General features: G+C 36.6%; 1 protein-coding gene across 12 annotated transcripts in view; it reads right to left on the bottom strand.

Moving 5' to 3' along the window:
* Positions 1-511: 511 nt before the first annotated feature.
* Positions 512-18,929, bottom strand: part of LOC111252518 (uncharacterized) — a 63,922-nt gene continuing 45,504 nt past the window's right edge. For 2 of the 12 annotated variants that reach the window (XM_086982862.1, XM_086982859.1), the window contains exon 9: positions 14,113-18,736. In XM_086982862.1, coding sequence (XP_086838988.1) covers positions 18,479-18,736 — 258 coding nt within the window. In that variant the 3' untranslated portion in view covers positions 14,113-18,478. Of the gene's footprint in view, positions 1,303-1,496; positions 1,623-3,069; positions 3,192-3,372; positions 3,566-13,491; positions 14,072-14,112; positions 18,759-18,929 lie in introns of those variants that run through there. The other 10 variants (XM_086982902.1, XM_086982903.1, XM_086982895.1 and 7 more) reach the window with 10 other exon arrangements.

Below are 18,929 nucleotides of genomic sequence, written 5' to 3' on the forward strand. Positions count from 1 at the left end.
ATATTTACAACTGGCATACCACCGTAGCTGCATCGTAAACATAAAAACCTATCAAAACTACTTAATTTTTTACAATATTCTGATCCAAAAAAAAAAAAAGGAACACTTTACGTTTGAAGGTACGGATGTCATTTATGAGAATGATCATAACGTGGATGGGCCATCTGTAGACCAGCTTGACAGTGCACCATCCATGAACTATAATACGAAAAACCGTGCATCAAATGTTAGCGTTCGTTAAAGGTGAAGAATATCTCGAAAATCTAGAATAACATGCTGAAGCATTCTCTTAATAATAATAATTTCCATAATCTCCTACAGAAATTGGTAACAACGAAGACTTCTTGTTAACTCTTTATCGGCAAATAAATAAGCTTAGCAAACTGGATCTATATTTTGCAAAGACTTCAAATTTTAAGATATGGTAAATCGAGAGTATCCTTAGGTTCATCTTTACATAGCAGCTAGCAAAAACTAGGTATAGATTTAAAACACTGTTTTATTCGGATATTAATTGTTAAGCCATTTGTTTCTATTTAGTTTAGTACAAAACTATAGTCAAAAGCAAAATGTATACAGTGTCTTACAATTTCTCACCGCAATTTCGAAACATTTACCTTCGGAAAATACATTGATTTCCGCTATTATATTCCACATAAGAATAACACACATTGATATTGATAATCTCAAAGTTGAAGAATATTGACTAATAATCTACTAATTTCAGGTTGAAATTTTGTATGCTCCAACCATCTGTTTACTTTTACTTGGCGTTTTATTTCCCTAAGCGTTTTGCAACATCCGCATAATGTCTGTGCCGTTGATCTTATTTATCACATAATTGTTGCTCGATTTGGGAAAAATCGACGCATGGTTGATATGATTCATTTTATTTTTATTTACTTAATTTCACCGGAGAACTAGTAGGCGTCATGTCATACACGGGTGAGGTTTCATGAGAACATGCTACATGTTGCCAAAACGAACGCGAATAATATATTATCTAGACGAGTCATTTATTTTTAGACAAAGGGTTATCTCCGTCAAGGTCGACCAGCTTGTAAAAATTCAAATTTTAACTTTTTCCATCTTTTATTTACTAGGGAATCTAACCTACAACTATGTCTCGTCGTCCTACGGCCGGTACCTGACTCTGGACGAATTGATCGGGAATATTGCAGAATTAGCATTGACAACCAGTCCATCAGTACCTTCGAAAGCAGGAACATCAATTCTCACAAGGACCACAAATGTTACTGCACAGTCAGCATTAGCCGCGGTGAATAAGACAGCGATTTTTTCCTGAGTTATCAAACGAGAAAATAGTTACACTTGATGAGCTTTGTTAAAGTAAATCAGAACCCCAAGCACAAAAACACTGGTAACGAAAATATTTTCCTACACCTACACAAACGGACGTCATGTAACAACAGGTCTCGCTAATACGAAGCGAATTTTAGTTTTCGATTGCATACAGCTCTCAGTATAGAGACTCACAAAACATATTAAATGGTGTTCCTCAAAGAAGGCGACGTCTGTGTAAACGCACGTTTTCAATCCAGCAGTTGAGCTTTTAAGCTTAATAGGATGCGTCAGCTGCACAGCCAACAGAAAATCTGAAACTTGAATTGTGATAATTTTATTTAGACAAGCATTACATATGTAAAAATTCGATTTTATTCTCCAATGATGATGTTCTGATGATACTTTCATATGTTGTAAATAAAAATATTACAAATAAGCTTTAACGAAAGTTCTTTCTATAAGTTTCGTGAGAAGATCTTTAATATTAGCAGTGAGTAGATGTGCTAAACTTATTCTTAAATGCTTTAAAATGCATAGAATTAAATCTAGTATGCTAACATATAAAGAATCCAGCCATTCCGGTGTGCTTCTGTATCGTCGAGAGATTTAGACAACTCGATAGGTGGTTTATATACTCTTATTTCCGAATCCAAGATGTTAAAGTAACTTTTTTTTATATATACATTTCTAAAGAGATTTGGCACTTTTCACTCGGTAGACAGGAATCTGCCTTTTTGAACTCAGATAAATCTTTCCAAGGGTTTCCGGAAGCTACGTTGTAATTTCAGGTAACTAAAGAACTCTAAGGAACTAAAGAATAAGAAAAGAAGAGGAAGAAAGCCTCTTTGGACAAATGCTCATCTCTAATCGTACTTCGGACATACCCAACAATAATTTTCGTTTTCCCGTTCACTCTACCGCTTTTTAGTTGGTACATAAAGCATTGTTTTTTGATTCGAATGGCAACTTGAAAGTTGTCCCAATTTAGCTATCGACTTCTGTATTAGGTACATTTTGATTAAATCGAATCAAATTGTACACAAGACGCGAAAGAGTCTCAAATAAATGCCACTTCAAAAAGATGTGAAAGGTAAAGGAGGAACGTTTTTTGTTAGTTTCGAAATAGCCGCGGCTTATGTCAAGATAACCTGTGAAAAGCTTTTAATATACAGCTCATTTAAAGCATTAAAACGGTTCGTTAGTCTAGTTTAGCCGCCTGATCGGCTAGCCCATTTCCGTTGAACGCCCTTTCAACGGGGGATCACGAGCGCTTGCGTATAATAGTGGTTCCCAGACAAGACCTAGCTCCGAAAATCTTTGTTTTTAGATTACAGCGGAAGCTTTACCTGTATGCACAATGAATTTTCGTGCTGACTTCTTATCTGAGTTACATAATTAGTGCAAAAATCTATATAGTTCTATCGAGTACCATTTACAACATCGTACTGGGCAACTTCATAACCACTGAAGGGATTTTCTGCTTAGCCACCATATGAGGCTAATGCTAACCACAAAGATTAAGGGAACGTCCGCATGAGATCAACATAATCTATACTTTGTTTTTCAAAATCTGCTTAGCCAAAACGAGGCAAAACCCGGATTGTACTTTTTTTAAAGAGGCTTTAACAAGATGTGTGTGAATTTGTCTGCCTGGCAAAAAATGCGCAAGATGCAGTTGAGTCTGTATGGCAGTGAAGGTATATGGTAACGATTGTCTTGCTCGAATTAAATGTTGTTATAAAACTAGAAAAACAGCATGGATACCTTGAGCGCCTTTACTCGAGCCTCTCTTCCGGAATATTAGTTACGACGGGAGAATTTCCACCTGATGACTTGTTTCTATGAGTGTAACATATGGTTTACGCTGATGATTTGTCAGTCACGGCCTGCTCGTCAGAGAAAACACAGGAACGTAAGAACTAAGCACTCACGGAGCTGGCAACTAGGTCTGTCTGAGACAAGGCATAGTAGCACCGGCCAAGACGGAAGCGGGTCTCTTAAATGGAAAGCAAAATGTATAGAGCTGATAGCTACAGTAAAAGTGGAGAAAATCAAAACATTACGCACAGCGGAGTATCTGGGAGTTCCTCTTGATTAGGTGATGAAAGTACCTTATGCAGTTACCAAAACTGAAACGACATGGACGGCACTGGCAAATATCATACGTGCCAGTCAGGAACCGCGAGAAGGTGAATGGAAACTCCTTACTGCAGTGGCGGAGTTCGTAGATTCCACCGGGCTTCTGTGCAAATAAGACTGCCTGCAACGGAAAGACTAATGTAGAACTTGCCTCGCAAGGTTTAAAGGACGCTAGTATTGAGAGTAACTCAAACCTACCAGACGGTCAACATACAAATATTCTGGCATATACATATATATATATATACAAATAGACTGATTCTCTGGTTAAGACTAAAGGTAAAGAGAGAGGACAGACAAACAAAACGGGCAAACTTATAAGTAGATACAAGGGAGGCAATGCTAGACAAATAGCAAAACGAACGTGGGCATTCGCCAGTTCGCACCAGAAACCAGCGAATAATATCGAGCATCAGATAGGGAAAATCCTATCAGCCCTTAGTACTAACTATATTCTGGAGACTCTAAAGACAACCTTATTACACACCGGCCTACTGCTCTGCTACAACACTGGCCCTGTGGTTACTTTTACAAACGGAGTTTGGGATTTCATAAAACACAGGTGTTCGTCGAAAAAGGCCTAGAATAAAGGAAGTGGAATTACTACAAAGCTAGTTTTACCACAACAATAGAAACAAGTTCGCAAAAGGACTAGGGAGATAATAATTTCCACTTTCTATGAAATGACTCATCTGACGCAATGGGAAACTTAACCGAGATGACTCCAGCATAACAAACAATTCGATGGTGTTAGCCGCTGTTTCCAAACAGTTATAGTACTATTAGTTAAAGAGTCGGACTAGTGAAGTGATGCATATGAGAGGAATTGAGAACTAATGGATGATGGTCTCAGCTCAGATTGTATAAACAGCATTACACAGACTACTTTTAAAAAATTTTACTAACGTTGGCACAGCGGAGTTTGTAATGAAAGCATGTGCTAACTTTGGAGCCCATTGAATGAAATTTTCAAGTCATAGTATTAATCATAAAGGTAAGCAACATATTGTTATCTAACGACCCCACCAAATAAAGTTCTCTACAATAAATAAGTTGACAACTAGCAAAGGTAATCAATGGAGATTAACGAGGCCTACAATTGGAATTTAACCCAGGCAAGCTTGAAAACTTGTTATTGTAGATTCGCCTGTTGAACAAGACTCTTAATAAATCTAATTTGATGTAATAATGCGACCAAAGATATCTCCTTGGCCTTTAGGAAAAATAACTATAATCTATCTATCTAACCTTAGTAAGCCTTAGTGCGTTCCGTCAACACTTATTTTTCTGTATACGCTGTAGTACGCAGAACGTGTATTTGGAATGTTCAGAACACATGACGATTTTCGATCACATTCTTTCCTCGCGACGGTTTCTCGTAACCTAGCTCTAAGAGACCTGGTAAGCTAGATTGTTCTGTTAGAATTCAAGCAAAGGCTTTAGAGACCTAGGCTGTGAGTCTTAAGAATGCCGAATCCATTTAAAGATATGGTAATTAGAACATTCGACGTCCTGAAGACCTTTTCATACCGAAGGTGGACTGCGAATTAATTCATGGTGAAAATTATTAAGCTATGACTTATTAAAGATTGCTATGTTGTATGAATGTATGTAATGCGGTATGTAAAATGATGACAAACATTTAATATCATCACATTTGGTGCACCTTAAGTTAGAGGTTTCCAATGAGAAAGAGCTGCATTTGGATGAAAGCTTATTCCCAACGAAAGTAATGCTTCCATCTAAGCATTATTTCTTACACTGTTTTCGAAAATGAATATATAGACTTTAATGATGGATTAGAGCTAGGTGAAAGACAATGTCCGACATGGCCTGACGAAAGGCCGACTGGTCGCATTTGATCTATCGTAAAGTATAAGTCGAGTGCCCTGCTCCACTTTACCCGATATTATTTTTCAGTTATGCTATGAACCTGTTTTATTACGAAGTAGTTTGAATCGCACTACATCAGCTAGAACCCGACATGCGGTTACAGTTCTCCCAAGATCCTACAATAACAAATCAGTTATTCCATTGCGGTAATTCTATTTCCCTGATTCAGTGAAATGTGTCACGTTGCAGTTGACCCGCTTTACGAATCCCGTCCGTCCGTTGGATAACTTCAATACTCCTCTGTCAGTTATTTCTTCAGCCTTCTCGGTTCTATTTCTCCTGAGATGTTGTGGTATTAATTATAGTATTTTAAAGCGTCGATGTATATGTAAAATCACCATTCAGCCGTGCACGCGGCGCCAGCCGGAGATTCTAGCTAAGACACCATACCTTTCTATTGTTACTGCCCATCTCCAATTGGAGCACTGTAGTAATCTCAACGCACTATAGCTGTTTTGCCATTTTAATTAATACTATCATCCGGAAAAAATATTCATTTAATCAAATGGTTCAGATTTTGTTAACCATTTCGTGAATTGCTAAATGAGCATCACTTGCCCCTCTCTAAGGGAGGTCAACTGCCCCCGTCCAGAAAAACTACATGTCATACAAATTCGGTAAAAAATACTTCGTGCAACATTGTTAATAGAATAATATATGAGAAAATTAGTTGCCGAAAAGAATAATCTGAACCTCGAACAAAACCTATATTATTATTATATTACCTATTTTAACTAATCTGACTCGTTCAATTAGGCTAAATAATCATCCCGGTATGATTACCCCGCTCAGCTTACCCGGTTAGCCTCTGTAGTTATTTCTGTAGTCTGTTCTGATATGTCCGTTCAGCCAACTTAGAGTTATCTCCCTAACAACGTTGACTTCCGGCGGAGTTTTTCAAAGGGTTTTAGCTGATTGAATTTATTTCTCAAATGAAGTCGGCTCACGACCGACTTTAAATGTACGTGGTTGTTGATATAGTCGGTTGACCTATTAGTTTTATTTCTGAGATATCACGAGGTTTACGTAGTTTTTTATTTTTTTGTCAAGGAATAATTGCACATTATATAAAAATAAGATGACCCTGTTTGCGGGGCTTCATTAGAACTTCAGGGTTGGTTTACGATGAGTAGGCGCACATCTTTCTAAATAAAAATATGTACGATATGGAGATGTATTTGGTTGGACTGAAAAGTTTTGTGGTTCAGGACATCAGCGCAGAATTTTTATCTTATCTTCTCTCAAGTATTTGCTGCTGTTAACGTAATAAACATTTCATGATAATTTGGTATGATTTTGAAAGAAAATCGCACATACTTATTTGATATGCTACCATTTTTCTCTAAAAAACTAATTAGAGAACAATTCTCGCGAGAAACAATTTTACATTTAGTGCTTCAACCTTCGAATTAATGTTTATTAAAATTCATTTAAAAAACCATTCGAAATCCATTTTCATACCATCGCTGAATAGAAAAGCCAATACGACTCAGAAGGTCTGCCCTACTTCATGTAAAAAATTATCTAAAGTACCACATTTACTTCGTGACAATGCAAATGTCCTCGTCAAGATCTATCGATTGCTGTGAAGAACTGGCATCAGTAAAGTTGTGCTTTGGGTACAGAAGCTTTCGATACTGGAATATCAGCATAAATGTTCGTAATGTTTAACTGCTTCAACCTTCCAATTGACGCTTATCAAAAATAGTTCGAAATTCATTTTTACCCCATTATAGGCTTTCGATCATTTTGCTAATGTTTATTATATAGACACATGTATAGCATTATGATTCAGGTCAGCGAGAGCTCTTAATTAATATCAGGAACCTCCATATAAGCATTAATCTGTCATTTTGCCAATTGAGAGAAAAGAAAAATGTGTTGAGAGAACAGATCTATGCCAAATGAGAGAACAGAAAACAAATCTATACATAAATATACTTGAAAGATTTCTCGAAGGAATCAAGGAGAAGAAAAATCGAAAAAAGAGACAAATAATTGGATGTATGATGAAATCAAGGGAATGAAAACAACAAACTTCCTTTTAAAAAAGATTTCATCTAATTAGTTTTATCTTACGTATGAATTTTATGTAGATGAAACCCTGGCGAGCGAAAAGTCAACTCAATCCAACCTACTTAAAAGGTCGATTTAGGCTGTATAAACAAGCGAACTGGTAAAGAGACAAAGAATAGTATATAGACTAGACATATTTATCCGTTGTATCGTTGATTTAGTAAATTCAATTATTTGATGTTATACTTTGTTCTATACTTAAAGTATAGACAACTGTGCCATCAGCCTGTTCTACTACGAACGGATTTGATTCGCTTTATTTACACTTAGCTTACGTTTCCAGTCAACGTTTATTTAAAATTCTTGGAAAGTTACTCTATGTTATAAGTTATACTATGTATAAATACCTTTAAGATGAACGAACGAGGTGTCGAGCTCAGTCGATACAAATGCGTACATACAAGACAGACAAATCATTTACCTTATACTTAGACGATAGCGAATCATTTAAAAACACGAATGCCTACATTCACTGATGCTTTTACATACAAACCTACTTTATGATAATTATCATTGTTAGTACTGTTACATAGGTAAATGGATGTGACTAATCGAACAGGCCAAAATATCTATTTTAGGTATAGGTAGATTCTTCTACAGGTCGTTGAAATCTATTGATTGATAGACAAAGTACCTGCTTTACACTGTGTTACATTTTTACCTTTGAAACTGCATTTGCAACCAGAAAACTAAAATTCAGATATAAAAGCCTACATTTTTTGTTTCATCGAGAGCTTTCTGTTAGATCCAGGAGATATCCCCCTACATAGACCTCGATGTGAAAACATTATAGAGTCTTATACGCGAAAAATTAACCACACATTACATTTTTTATTTTTTTCATGACCTTACTCAGCTCGCCGAAATCTGTCGAGGAGAACCAGGAAAACCCATCAAAAAAGAGTGTTGTAGGTATTTTGGTACTTTTGTCAAAAGATTTCTTAGAAACTATTTTGGGAAAATATGTTACCAAAATGTTATTATTGAATATAAATATTCGCTTCAACTTCCTACTACGAAGTTTGTTTGTACGAAAAAACCGTTCAAAACTTATTCAAAATAACAAACGCTAGATTCGGCCTTTCGCCTATCTATTGACTTTAGCGAATGTACTTTCCCCTTCCTACAAAAACTTCTATGTAAACATTTGAAACATGTAAACATTTTGTCAGAAAGAAATTTTTGAAAACGTTCAAATATAAATTACATTAACTCTTACAATTTTTCTATAGACATACATAATGAATTCGAAGCAAAACCAGCTCAAGAAGAACTATTTAAAGAACGGGTACCATAGTAAAAGAAACAACAAGCGATTTGAGTCATGCTACCTCTAGCCAAACCGAAGTTAGACTTCAGACCTACAACTTCCCAGTTATCTCGTCGCAAATCGTTTGAGGTTCTGAAGCACCAGTTTCGTTATCTTGTCGCAATCATCCCATCACAGTAGTTACATTTTATTTTATCGATCTGTTATCTCGTTTTAAGTACCGTGCTCCAGGTAACTGGTTCCCCTATATTAATCTTCTAACAATATCATCGGTCAATTTTAGTACATGATTTACACCCTACTACCTAACATAAGCTATTACTATATGTTGTACCTATACTTGTCCTCCGATTGCACTTCTCCTCAAATCCTGTTATATCATACTTATTACCCCGTTTGTAACTTTCCAGTTAGAATGATCATATTTCCTTAAATTAGTCAATCTGTTTGTCGGGCTACAACTCTTGTGCCGGTTTGCTGACCCAAAATGATCCTTCAGAAGACATGTTTATGGTTGATTTTTATGGGTCGCTAGAGTTCCTTCTGGAAAATCTGTGCAAAAGATGGGGTCAATCGGACAAGTATTCTACCTATAAAAAGAAAAATTCAATTTTTGTAGGGCGTAAGGTTAGTCCACTGTAATCGTAAGTTATGACGAGAGCGTGACGATGATAACAAGGCTAAATGGGCCACGTCGCTATTGCGCTGCATTTTTCAGCCTGAGTCAACATCGTGCTGCGTGTCTAAAAGGATAGGCGAGGCTCTTTTGAGAACTAGAACCGAAGGCACAACCCTTTACATGCTGGTGGCATATTTGGCGCTTACTCATCCCAGTCAGTGTTTCAGAAATGCAGACCCAGTTTCGAAGCGACGCTTTAGAGAGCAACTGAGAATTAGTGGGTAGTGATCCCAGCGGAAGCAAGCTTAATCGTCAGAGTTGAGCCCCACATTCGGCCGACTTAAAAATTGACACTGAGGTGGTGCCGGTCATATATAAGCTATATTACTGATGGCCTCGCGACATTAGATTGCACAATCAACAGAAGAAATTCCAGGGTCGAGAATTCTGTGCTTGATTTGTCACGCGAAAATTATGTTACGTAAATAATTGTGCCCAATTTACGCCGCGTGAAACTTCTGAGACCGCACTCCGAAGCGTATAAATTGGTCGATTTTCTTTTGACCAATACTTGACGAGGTACATTTGTAATACGAATAAAATGTTTAAACAAACTAATAAGATACCTGTAGCCTAGCTGCAGTATATTTCATGGTGGAACAAGATACGACGACACGCGAGTAGGATTAATTGAAATAAATAGATAAGGCATATGCAACAGAGAGTGAAATAAAAATCGAGTTCAAGTGGGACAATTATTGAAAGAGGCCACGAGGTCCGATAGGATCTCAGACTGGTGTGTACACTGTTTGAGGTAAATTCCAGGTTCGGAGATAATTCTAAACCTACTCAACTTACACTATGCGAAAATTTTTCTTCAAATTATTAGGTTGTTATTTTTTTTTTAATTTTGGAATTGAATAGCTTTCGAGTTAAAGGTATTTTTTATATGGTTGTCTGGTACTCTAGCCATATACCTACCATTCGCGTTTTCACATCTAAAAAAACTCTTTATATTTATTTGGACATGGAAAACCTTGTAATCACAAGAACTTATATCGAGAAAATGAACCGGTTAAAGCGAACGTTAGTTATTCATCTGCTATATCCTGGAAGCAGGGCGATGAGATCTTGAGTTGGTCCCGAAGGACCAGCGTACGTGCTTTCGATTGCCGTTTGGATTATCCATTAATCTTGTTAGGAACTTGAGGTAGCGGGCTGAATTCATTGTTTCATTTTCAGCAAGGATCTAAGTAGCAGTTCTCCTTGATGTCTGTTCTAAGTACTTATACTATGCTACGTCTGAACCTACTCGACGTTGCCACTTTGCTCGATTTCTCTCCAATACGACACCTTTCTTTTATTTTGTACCTCTTCAGCTGGCGATAGAGACTCAAACGTGCCTGGTTTATGGCGACCGTGTCCTTTAAGTGAGTTTTCGAAAATTTAGGTTCTGCAAATTGCGCATGCGCAATACGCGAAACGTATTTTCAGTTGGCCTGGAATCGTTTCACGGGGATCTATTTTTTTACTAGAATTTCCACATTTTCAGTACACAGATTATAGTTCCGTAATAGGTTGCATGAGAAATGGCGGTTGTGGCCGATAGAGCTTTTAGATTCCTAAACTGTTCATTCGTGCAAAGCCTTCTCAAGTGCATTACTGTCTTTCGGGTCCTGACATCTGCTCGACTCCTGGCTGGTCTCCTAAACTCCAGCCTCCGTTCTTGAAACCGCTCGTTGTGCTTAAGGCCTCCTTCCCCGATTTACCAATCTTTAGCGAAGTCCCACAGCGTAATAAGCTTTCAAGGAACAAAAACTTAATCACTGGGTGTAGTTGACACTAGAAGGTGTTTTCTTTCTAAACTTATTTCTTCTGTATTCAACTCCAGTTTTTGGAAGACCGTACTATTCACAAGTTAATGTGCAGTGAAGTCTACTAGTACACGCCAAAGGGAAAAAGGAATAACCACCAGAATCGCTACTTACTGCTGGAACAAAATAAAAGAACGTGACCACGGTATTACTGAAACAGGGTTATAGAGTAACTGCGCTGGACTAACAAGGGCAGTATAATAAATCAGGTTTATCAAAAATGTAAATGATTATTATAACTGGATAATTGTCACGGGATAACAGAAATAATGTAGAACCGTATCAAAAAAGTAAAGTCTGTAAAGGTACCTATATGCAACATGTTCAATAGGCTGTATTTCCAATTTAATATCATAAGAACATAATAAAATAATTGCACTGTGAGAATTGGAAAATAAGGATACATGGAGCAGGATTACCGCAACGCAATAAATGCATAGACCGACTGCATCAAAAGAATAAACAATTAAGTTGGTTTAGCTTTATGTAACAAGTTTCTAGATGTATATATATATATATATATAAAAGTTCCTAGAATGATTATCAAAAAGTAACGGCTTTAGTAAAGTTGGGGGGTAATTGCAATAAGAAACCTGTATATTTGGATAGGAATTTAGGTTCGATCCGGTGTAATCTTTAAGGATGCAATTTGTAATATCTATGCGCGGGCGTAGTCAACGGGAGCTTCAACAATAACTAGCAAGCATTATGTTTGTCTGAATGCTGCACCTGAATCGGTCCTTCAGCACTCGTTTGTGTAGGTCTAGAATATCATCCAAGCCTGTGACATGGGAACGGTTGAACGAATATCATTAATTCGCTGGTAACAGTACATAATACTTCTGTGTAGCAGCTGTCCATTCTAGAGTCTTGCGCAACTGCTGTTGAACATTTGTGACCAACATCTTTTCGACATTACCCGACCACATCGGGAAGTAATAATTGCGGAATATATGTTGCAGTTAACGGATTGCTCTTTGATATCTATCTTATTATGGCCCTTAAAGCATTTTTACTTTGTGGGACGAAGAAAAGCCCGTCAGGTTATTTTAATGAATCCAACCTAAATTGGCCTCTTAAAATTAGCTAATTTAGCTGAGCTGGCCCGCTAGGATTTCATTTAGCGAAGAGGTGCTCGTACTAGATGAATACTTTTTTCACTGGAATTTTTGTATCTGACAGAGTGTAATGTTGATTTAGCAAAATTGTCAGTTTTTGCGATGTTTGCACTTTTTCGACAGTTTATTTTGCAGAGGTCACTGACACAGGTTTAGAGGAAAAACTGTGGAAGCGAGCTTGGATTGATTTTGGTGGCCTCTTTGTCGGAAAATTTATCCCTCGCCATGATAGCTATTAGTAAAAGACTGTACAGGACGAAGAACTGAGCTAATTGCCTTAGGCAATTCACGATTTCTTTAGGATTACAATAATGATGGTAGCAGTTGCTAACTCGTTATCGAACCTTTTCAATAATGAAGTGGCTTAACATTATAATTGTGAAGACAGGCTGTCGAACTTTTTCTATCGCTCAATTCGACCATAGAAGTCAGCTTTATCAGAATGTTCTTATATATATTCAGATCAAATTAAAAAAAACTCTAACAAAATCTACAAGAGTTCTATGAAAACAAAAACCGACCTTTAACGACATCACTAAACGGAATGAACAATTGTAAGCATCTATGAACCACTTTTAAATAAGCAACGAAGATCTCTACAACGACGTTTGTGAATGTCTAACATACGACAACGGCTCAATTAGCTTTATCGACGAGCCAAATAAATGCCCCATGACTAAACGCGAGGTATTCTTGATTCAGAGCTTCGCTAGTAATATATTTGGCTCCGGGGATTTTACGAAAGCTTAACGGTTTTTTGCTTTTTTATAATTGCACATATTACACTTAATAAAACGCAGCTTCACCAAAACCTAAAAAAATTTTCTTTAGATCGACGAAAAATAGCTTTACATACAGCTGCTTCAGCTTTCTAATTGAAACCTACTTAGCAAAAAAAAACTGTAGGGTGAAACTTCGAAAAACGCTTTCATTCGATAATTGCGTAGGCAAACCGATACGACCAATAGGGTATTCGCGGTTCTTGCTTAAATTCGGTGGGTGTATGCTGCATTTTTATTAAGCTCGTCGAGATCTATAGATTGACGGTAAAATACGGTCACATAGAACTCCATGTCAAATTTTCACTATCCGAACAGCATTTTGGAACCAAAAACTGAAAATTTCGATTCAGCATATCGACAGCTTTCGGTCGATGCTGAGAATATTCTTCTTACATAAAATTTAATATAAAAAATGTTTATCTTAGCGTTATTGAAACACGTTTATTTGTTTGAAGCCAAAATATCCATACTAGCTATAAGATGACTTTTACGTTGCTCTGTTGGTTAATGTAAAGGACTGGCATTATTGAAGTGACGCTTTCCGTACAACGATTATTCGACATCTTGGTACGATATATTTCAATCTGACAGCGGATATAGAAATATGTATAGCATTTGAATTTAGCACAATACGGTTTGCTTTTGCCTACCCTATTGAAACTTGATAAAAGCATGTGGTAACGATCTGCTAGGCGAGGCTTTCGGCACCACCAGACTGACTATCAATCTTTATTTGTTCTGTGTTGCACGATGGGAGTTCATACGTGTTATACATGTCTATGTAGCTGCCGATAAGTATAGGGTCTGTGTTCGATTTCAAAGTCGAGCGAATCGTTAAAGTTACAGTATGGGACTCGGTTAGTCGGCTGGCGTTTAGTGGACGACCCCTAATCATTGGCTTTAGCCTCCTCCGCGATCCTGTCCCTAAGAGGGACCTCGGCAAGGTTAATCGGGTGGTGGTCTGAAGTGTCAGTGCCACAGCTACCTGTATTACTCTAGAATATATATATATGTGTATAAGTAAGATGTTTAGTAGTATTTATAGTAGTAGCAGTTTTAATAAATAGACAGACAATATATCCAACACTACAAGAAATCAGAGTAGAAAATGTATTTGATATATATGTTAAAAAAGTTAAATTAACTAAAACTATTACACAATTTATTGGTATTAAGAGACATACTTACAGGCTAAATGAGGGTTTTAGCATTTCACTTGATAAATACATTCATCACCACGGGCTTAAAATAGTAGGTTTTACGTCCGCTATCGTTTCAGACTATCACCGCTGAGTATTTGACGCAGAATCTCAAACTAAAAATCATGATAAAAACATTGCACGCCTATAGAACAGTACATTTTCTTAATCTACGAATCGTAATAATTTTGTGACGAAAACCGGCATTTTCATGCTTTCTACATATTGAGACTTAGCCTATGTTATGTACTGGTTATGTGCTAGCATACCATCTCGAGCAAAAATACGCGTATATACAACTCAGTAAAAAAAAAAAATAGTTAGAAAGGGTTACGTAATCCGTAATTAGCTCTCGGCGTAAATGATACCAAACTAAGGTATATATACATGTAACCTACAAGATATATTTTTTTTTTATCTTATTACGCAAAACGGTAAGATTTTTCCCGTACCACAAAAATCAGTAACAGGTGATCGTGTTGTAAATCTTTAACCAATCGAGACGTTCGCTTATATTTGCGCCCTTTGGATGGACTTCGGTGTGGTACCAGTACGCTGAGAATGCGACCCAGCATCGTCCTTAGTTTTTTTTTTAGAACAGTTTCTCTTCATAATATTTTGTTCATTATACAGTATTATAAACTACGGTTGAAGTACCAGCCAGAAATACCGGCCGCGTTCAATACAACTTTAGTAATTCTATACATGTATCTTAAGCATTATGTGGTGCGTATGTCAATCATATGGCTTCACTGCGATTCTAGTATAATGTCCATGAAGCCTACGCGCTCATAATAAACGTTTTTACGTTATTGTTATTAGTATTTTAAGTGCTGCGAAATAAACGATTGGTTTTCATATAACTTTTAACGATATACATGGAGATACTGATAATAAGAAGTGTTGAAATAAAAAAGACACGAATTAACCTGTAAGCAGTTCTGCGTAAAACAGGAGACTGAGAAACATTGCAGCATCTAGCGGTGAGGTGCTAGACTCGAATATGTTAGTATGTCTAGGTGAGTAAAATGTGAGGTGTATTTGGCTGCCAAGCTGTGTTGTATATAAACAAAATCTTAAATTAAACTTTCACAATAATATACCGAAGGGGAATATACCGGAGTTTTTCTTCTCCTTATAAAATTCCTTATAAAAAAAATATATAGAATTCCGAAATCCGATTTTTTCAGGTAAGCCGTAATCTAAGTAGAAATTTTACTTTAGATTCAGAATTTTTGCGCTACCTTTTTTTATTTGAAGAAGAAGGTTTGAGAAGATTTTGAAGATTTGAGAAGTAGGGTAAAAATATTTTTTGAGTAAGGTACTTTAATACTACTACTACTACTATACACTTAATAATAAAGTCCGTAATCGTAAAAAGTCAGAGACTCACTTTGAGTCTCTGACTTTTTACGATTTACTGTCCATAGAAAAGCAGTATCTAGGAATACAATCAGAGTCCCAGCATTTGATTCGTGAATCCTAGTTATGATAAAATGTGAATATTTTGAACTTTAATATTTTAAGTAAACATTTTTTAACGTCTGTATCTTCTTAAGTAATATTGGTGGAGTTCAGATTTAACACATTTGCACAGAAGGAAGGCAAGACTTTCCTCGATATCTTATGATTTCATGTATAGATCTCATAGGATAATAAATACCGTTTTCAGTCCATTGAAGGCCTGAAATCTCAACAGCCTTGAATTCTAGCCAGTATGACTAGCATTGTAAAATCCGCTGTTCTTTTCATACACACTGCTACAAAACAGCAGAAAGAGAGAGTTCAAACGTTATCCAAACGTAATAGGGCTTAAATGAAATTTTTCAAAAACGTGATTCGAGACTAGCAAAAACTTGTACCAACAATAAATTTTTTTTCATAGATTTTGCTTTTCAAGCTTATATGATTTGACAGCAAGAGAGTTTTAGGAAACGTGAAACTTCAATAAATTTTCAATGGGGCTTGTCTCTAACTACCGTTAAGACATTTTTAAATCTATTCATTTAAACCCTTATTAACTAACTTGATCTTTGCTAGGACGTTCTGCTAGGGCATGAAGGATATACTTCATTCGGTCGTCGCTGTTGTCCTTGAACAAACATGTGTTTTTTGTGTATCTTATTAGAGACCGTGTAATAAACTTGCACAAGTTGTCATAAGTAGTATCCAGGATTAATAATTTTTAAGGTTTATTTCTTCAAAATGTCATTGTTTTTTAGCAGAAAGATTGAAAATGCCGTGTTTTTGTTTTGTATATCCGATTTCGATTAAATTTTTAATTTTTATGGTAGTATATGATTTAATAGTTGTATATTTGGGTTAAAATGTGATTAATAAAAATAGAGAGTTAAATTTAATAAAAAATTAAAATAGTTTGTTACCAGAATTCCATATAGCGAGCGAAGTATACCAGTTTGAGTATCTACTCTGATACCGAGATCTAACCTAGAGGTGTTATAGTGCATCATTCCGCCATGACTTTAATATGGGATCAGTGACCTGCAAAACTCTAGTGCTACAAATGTCATACAAACTAACTATCGTTAAACGCGCGTTGTAGTTCTTCACCTAGAGCATAACTAATCGATAACTATATTTCGCGACACAACATGAAGGTCTGAAACTGGTAGTTACAGGGTCGAAAGACAGCAAGGAAAACTTACGCGAGTTTTGTGAAATCAAAGATCTTTTGTAAAAAGTAGTGTTCTAAACATTAGTGATTCCTTAAAACGATTTAACACTCTCGCATCGAAGGTCATCCCTCATTGTTCAGGGAGGCTCAAAAATTTTACAGAAAGGGCCAACTTGAAATGCTGCCAAAGAAAGCCCTGCCCCGCCACTCAAGTGCGCTCTCGTCCTAAAAATGTTAGCATACCTGAAGCAGTTTTGCATAACAAAGTAACGAAACGGAATCAAAATTAAGGACATTTCCCAACATATTCTTTTAGGATAGCTGGGCTTGGATCATTTAACCTTTTGAATATATTTTTCAGCGCAACCAAAAAAAGTTTTATGTACAAGACATTTAATCTCACTGAATTTCAAAGTTCGTTCCAGACTACGGTGCATGAACCCATTTTTTGTTTCTCTACAGATGGGACTCTATAAGTTGAATCTCGAAGCGCTTTAACGCGAAAATGAGTGGATTATTCTTCAAGAGTAGATTTGTAATTACAGTATTTCGAAAAAACATAATGCGAGTGATGCGCATCACCGTCGTACTTATGCGTCTTATGCTGTCTTATTAAGAATGTCTTAGGAAGATACACATATATTACACTTGACGTGGTTCGGTGATGGCGACGAGCTAATCAAGCCTACCAAGAAAATCGAAATCCTACTTAATTGTAATCTTACGAGAAAAAAATTGTTCATCTAAGTACCCTAAACATATGAGACCTCCACTATCAACCTACACGTGCATGTAGTTGCTTATTTTGCATGTAGTTACTAAATCCTAGGCAATGTTTGTAGGTACGTATGCAATTCTTATCTATACATCTACACGAGTTTGTTAAGATTATTTGCGAAATAATGAGTTAAAAACCCGGGTGCCTGCTACGAGCAACTACCACCTACCAATCCAGCCGCGCCACGAGCAACTACAGAAGAAAACAATCATTCATCGTGCTTGCATTTCTTGGAGGAATAGATAATATCTAAGACCGTTAAAATTTCACAAGTATAATATTGTGCCCCAATCGCTCTACTTACAGTTTAGCAAAGTAGTAATGAATAGAATAGTACTTCTATATATATACAATAACTTATAAGGTGCTGTGCTATATCGTGATGTTACGCTTCGTCTAGCTATCAACCTAATTAACTTCCATTGATTGGAGTCGATTGGTACGCAGATCTTCAAGGTTTCAGATTTGTAAAGGTTTTAAGCTCGTTTACCCTTCAGCTACTTCAATCGACAAAGATAGTGTAACAAATTGGAATTGTATAGTTGAGGATTTTTTTTCTATTTCTATATATCTGTGATTACCGAAGGGAGCCCTGCTGAAAAATCCTAGGTACATATACGATCAATGCTCAGTAACCATATCACTTGTCACGATGTAAAGATAGTTTGACGAAGGTGACATGACGCAAGGGTTTTCATGAATATACGTCTTTTTTCTGTATCGGTTATCATGCAAGCAGTGCGATTAGGGGTCATCTGTAGTGTCAGACCAGCTGTCTTATACTGCTATTCTATGCGATAGTCCTTTTGTCTTTGGTCTCATCAAAAGACCTGTGATGATTATGATTCAGTAAACCTTCTCTTACTGCCCGTAGGTGACTGACCCATTCGCGGGACTTTGGCACAAACGAGCGAATATGGGCGTAACAAAAAATGACGTTCTTAAGGAGAAATACAGATACATCCGTGTTGAATTGAGTCCAAAGATACATCCGAATAACAAGGTAGGGCCCATTAATCGCCACTAGATCCAGAAGTCGATGCAGCAACTGCGCTAGATACAGAAAAAAACTAATGGTTAATACATATATATATATATATATATATATATTTTTTTTTGTCTTCTTTTCCCTTATCTTTATTAGAATTAGTCTATTTGTCTGCCGCAATACGCTTCGGTATCCGAAGAAAGCCGGATGCCGAAGCATTGAACAATAGACTAAACATGTCGCAATTAATCGA

The sequence above is a fragment of the Varroa destructor genome, unplaced genomic scaffold, assembly GCF_002443255.2.
Source record: "Varroa destructor unplaced genomic scaffold, Vdes_3.0 BEIS01000001.1, whole genome shotgun sequence".
Taxonomy (NCBI): domain Eukaryota; kingdom Metazoa; phylum Arthropoda; class Arachnida; order Mesostigmata; family Varroidae; genus Varroa; species Varroa destructor.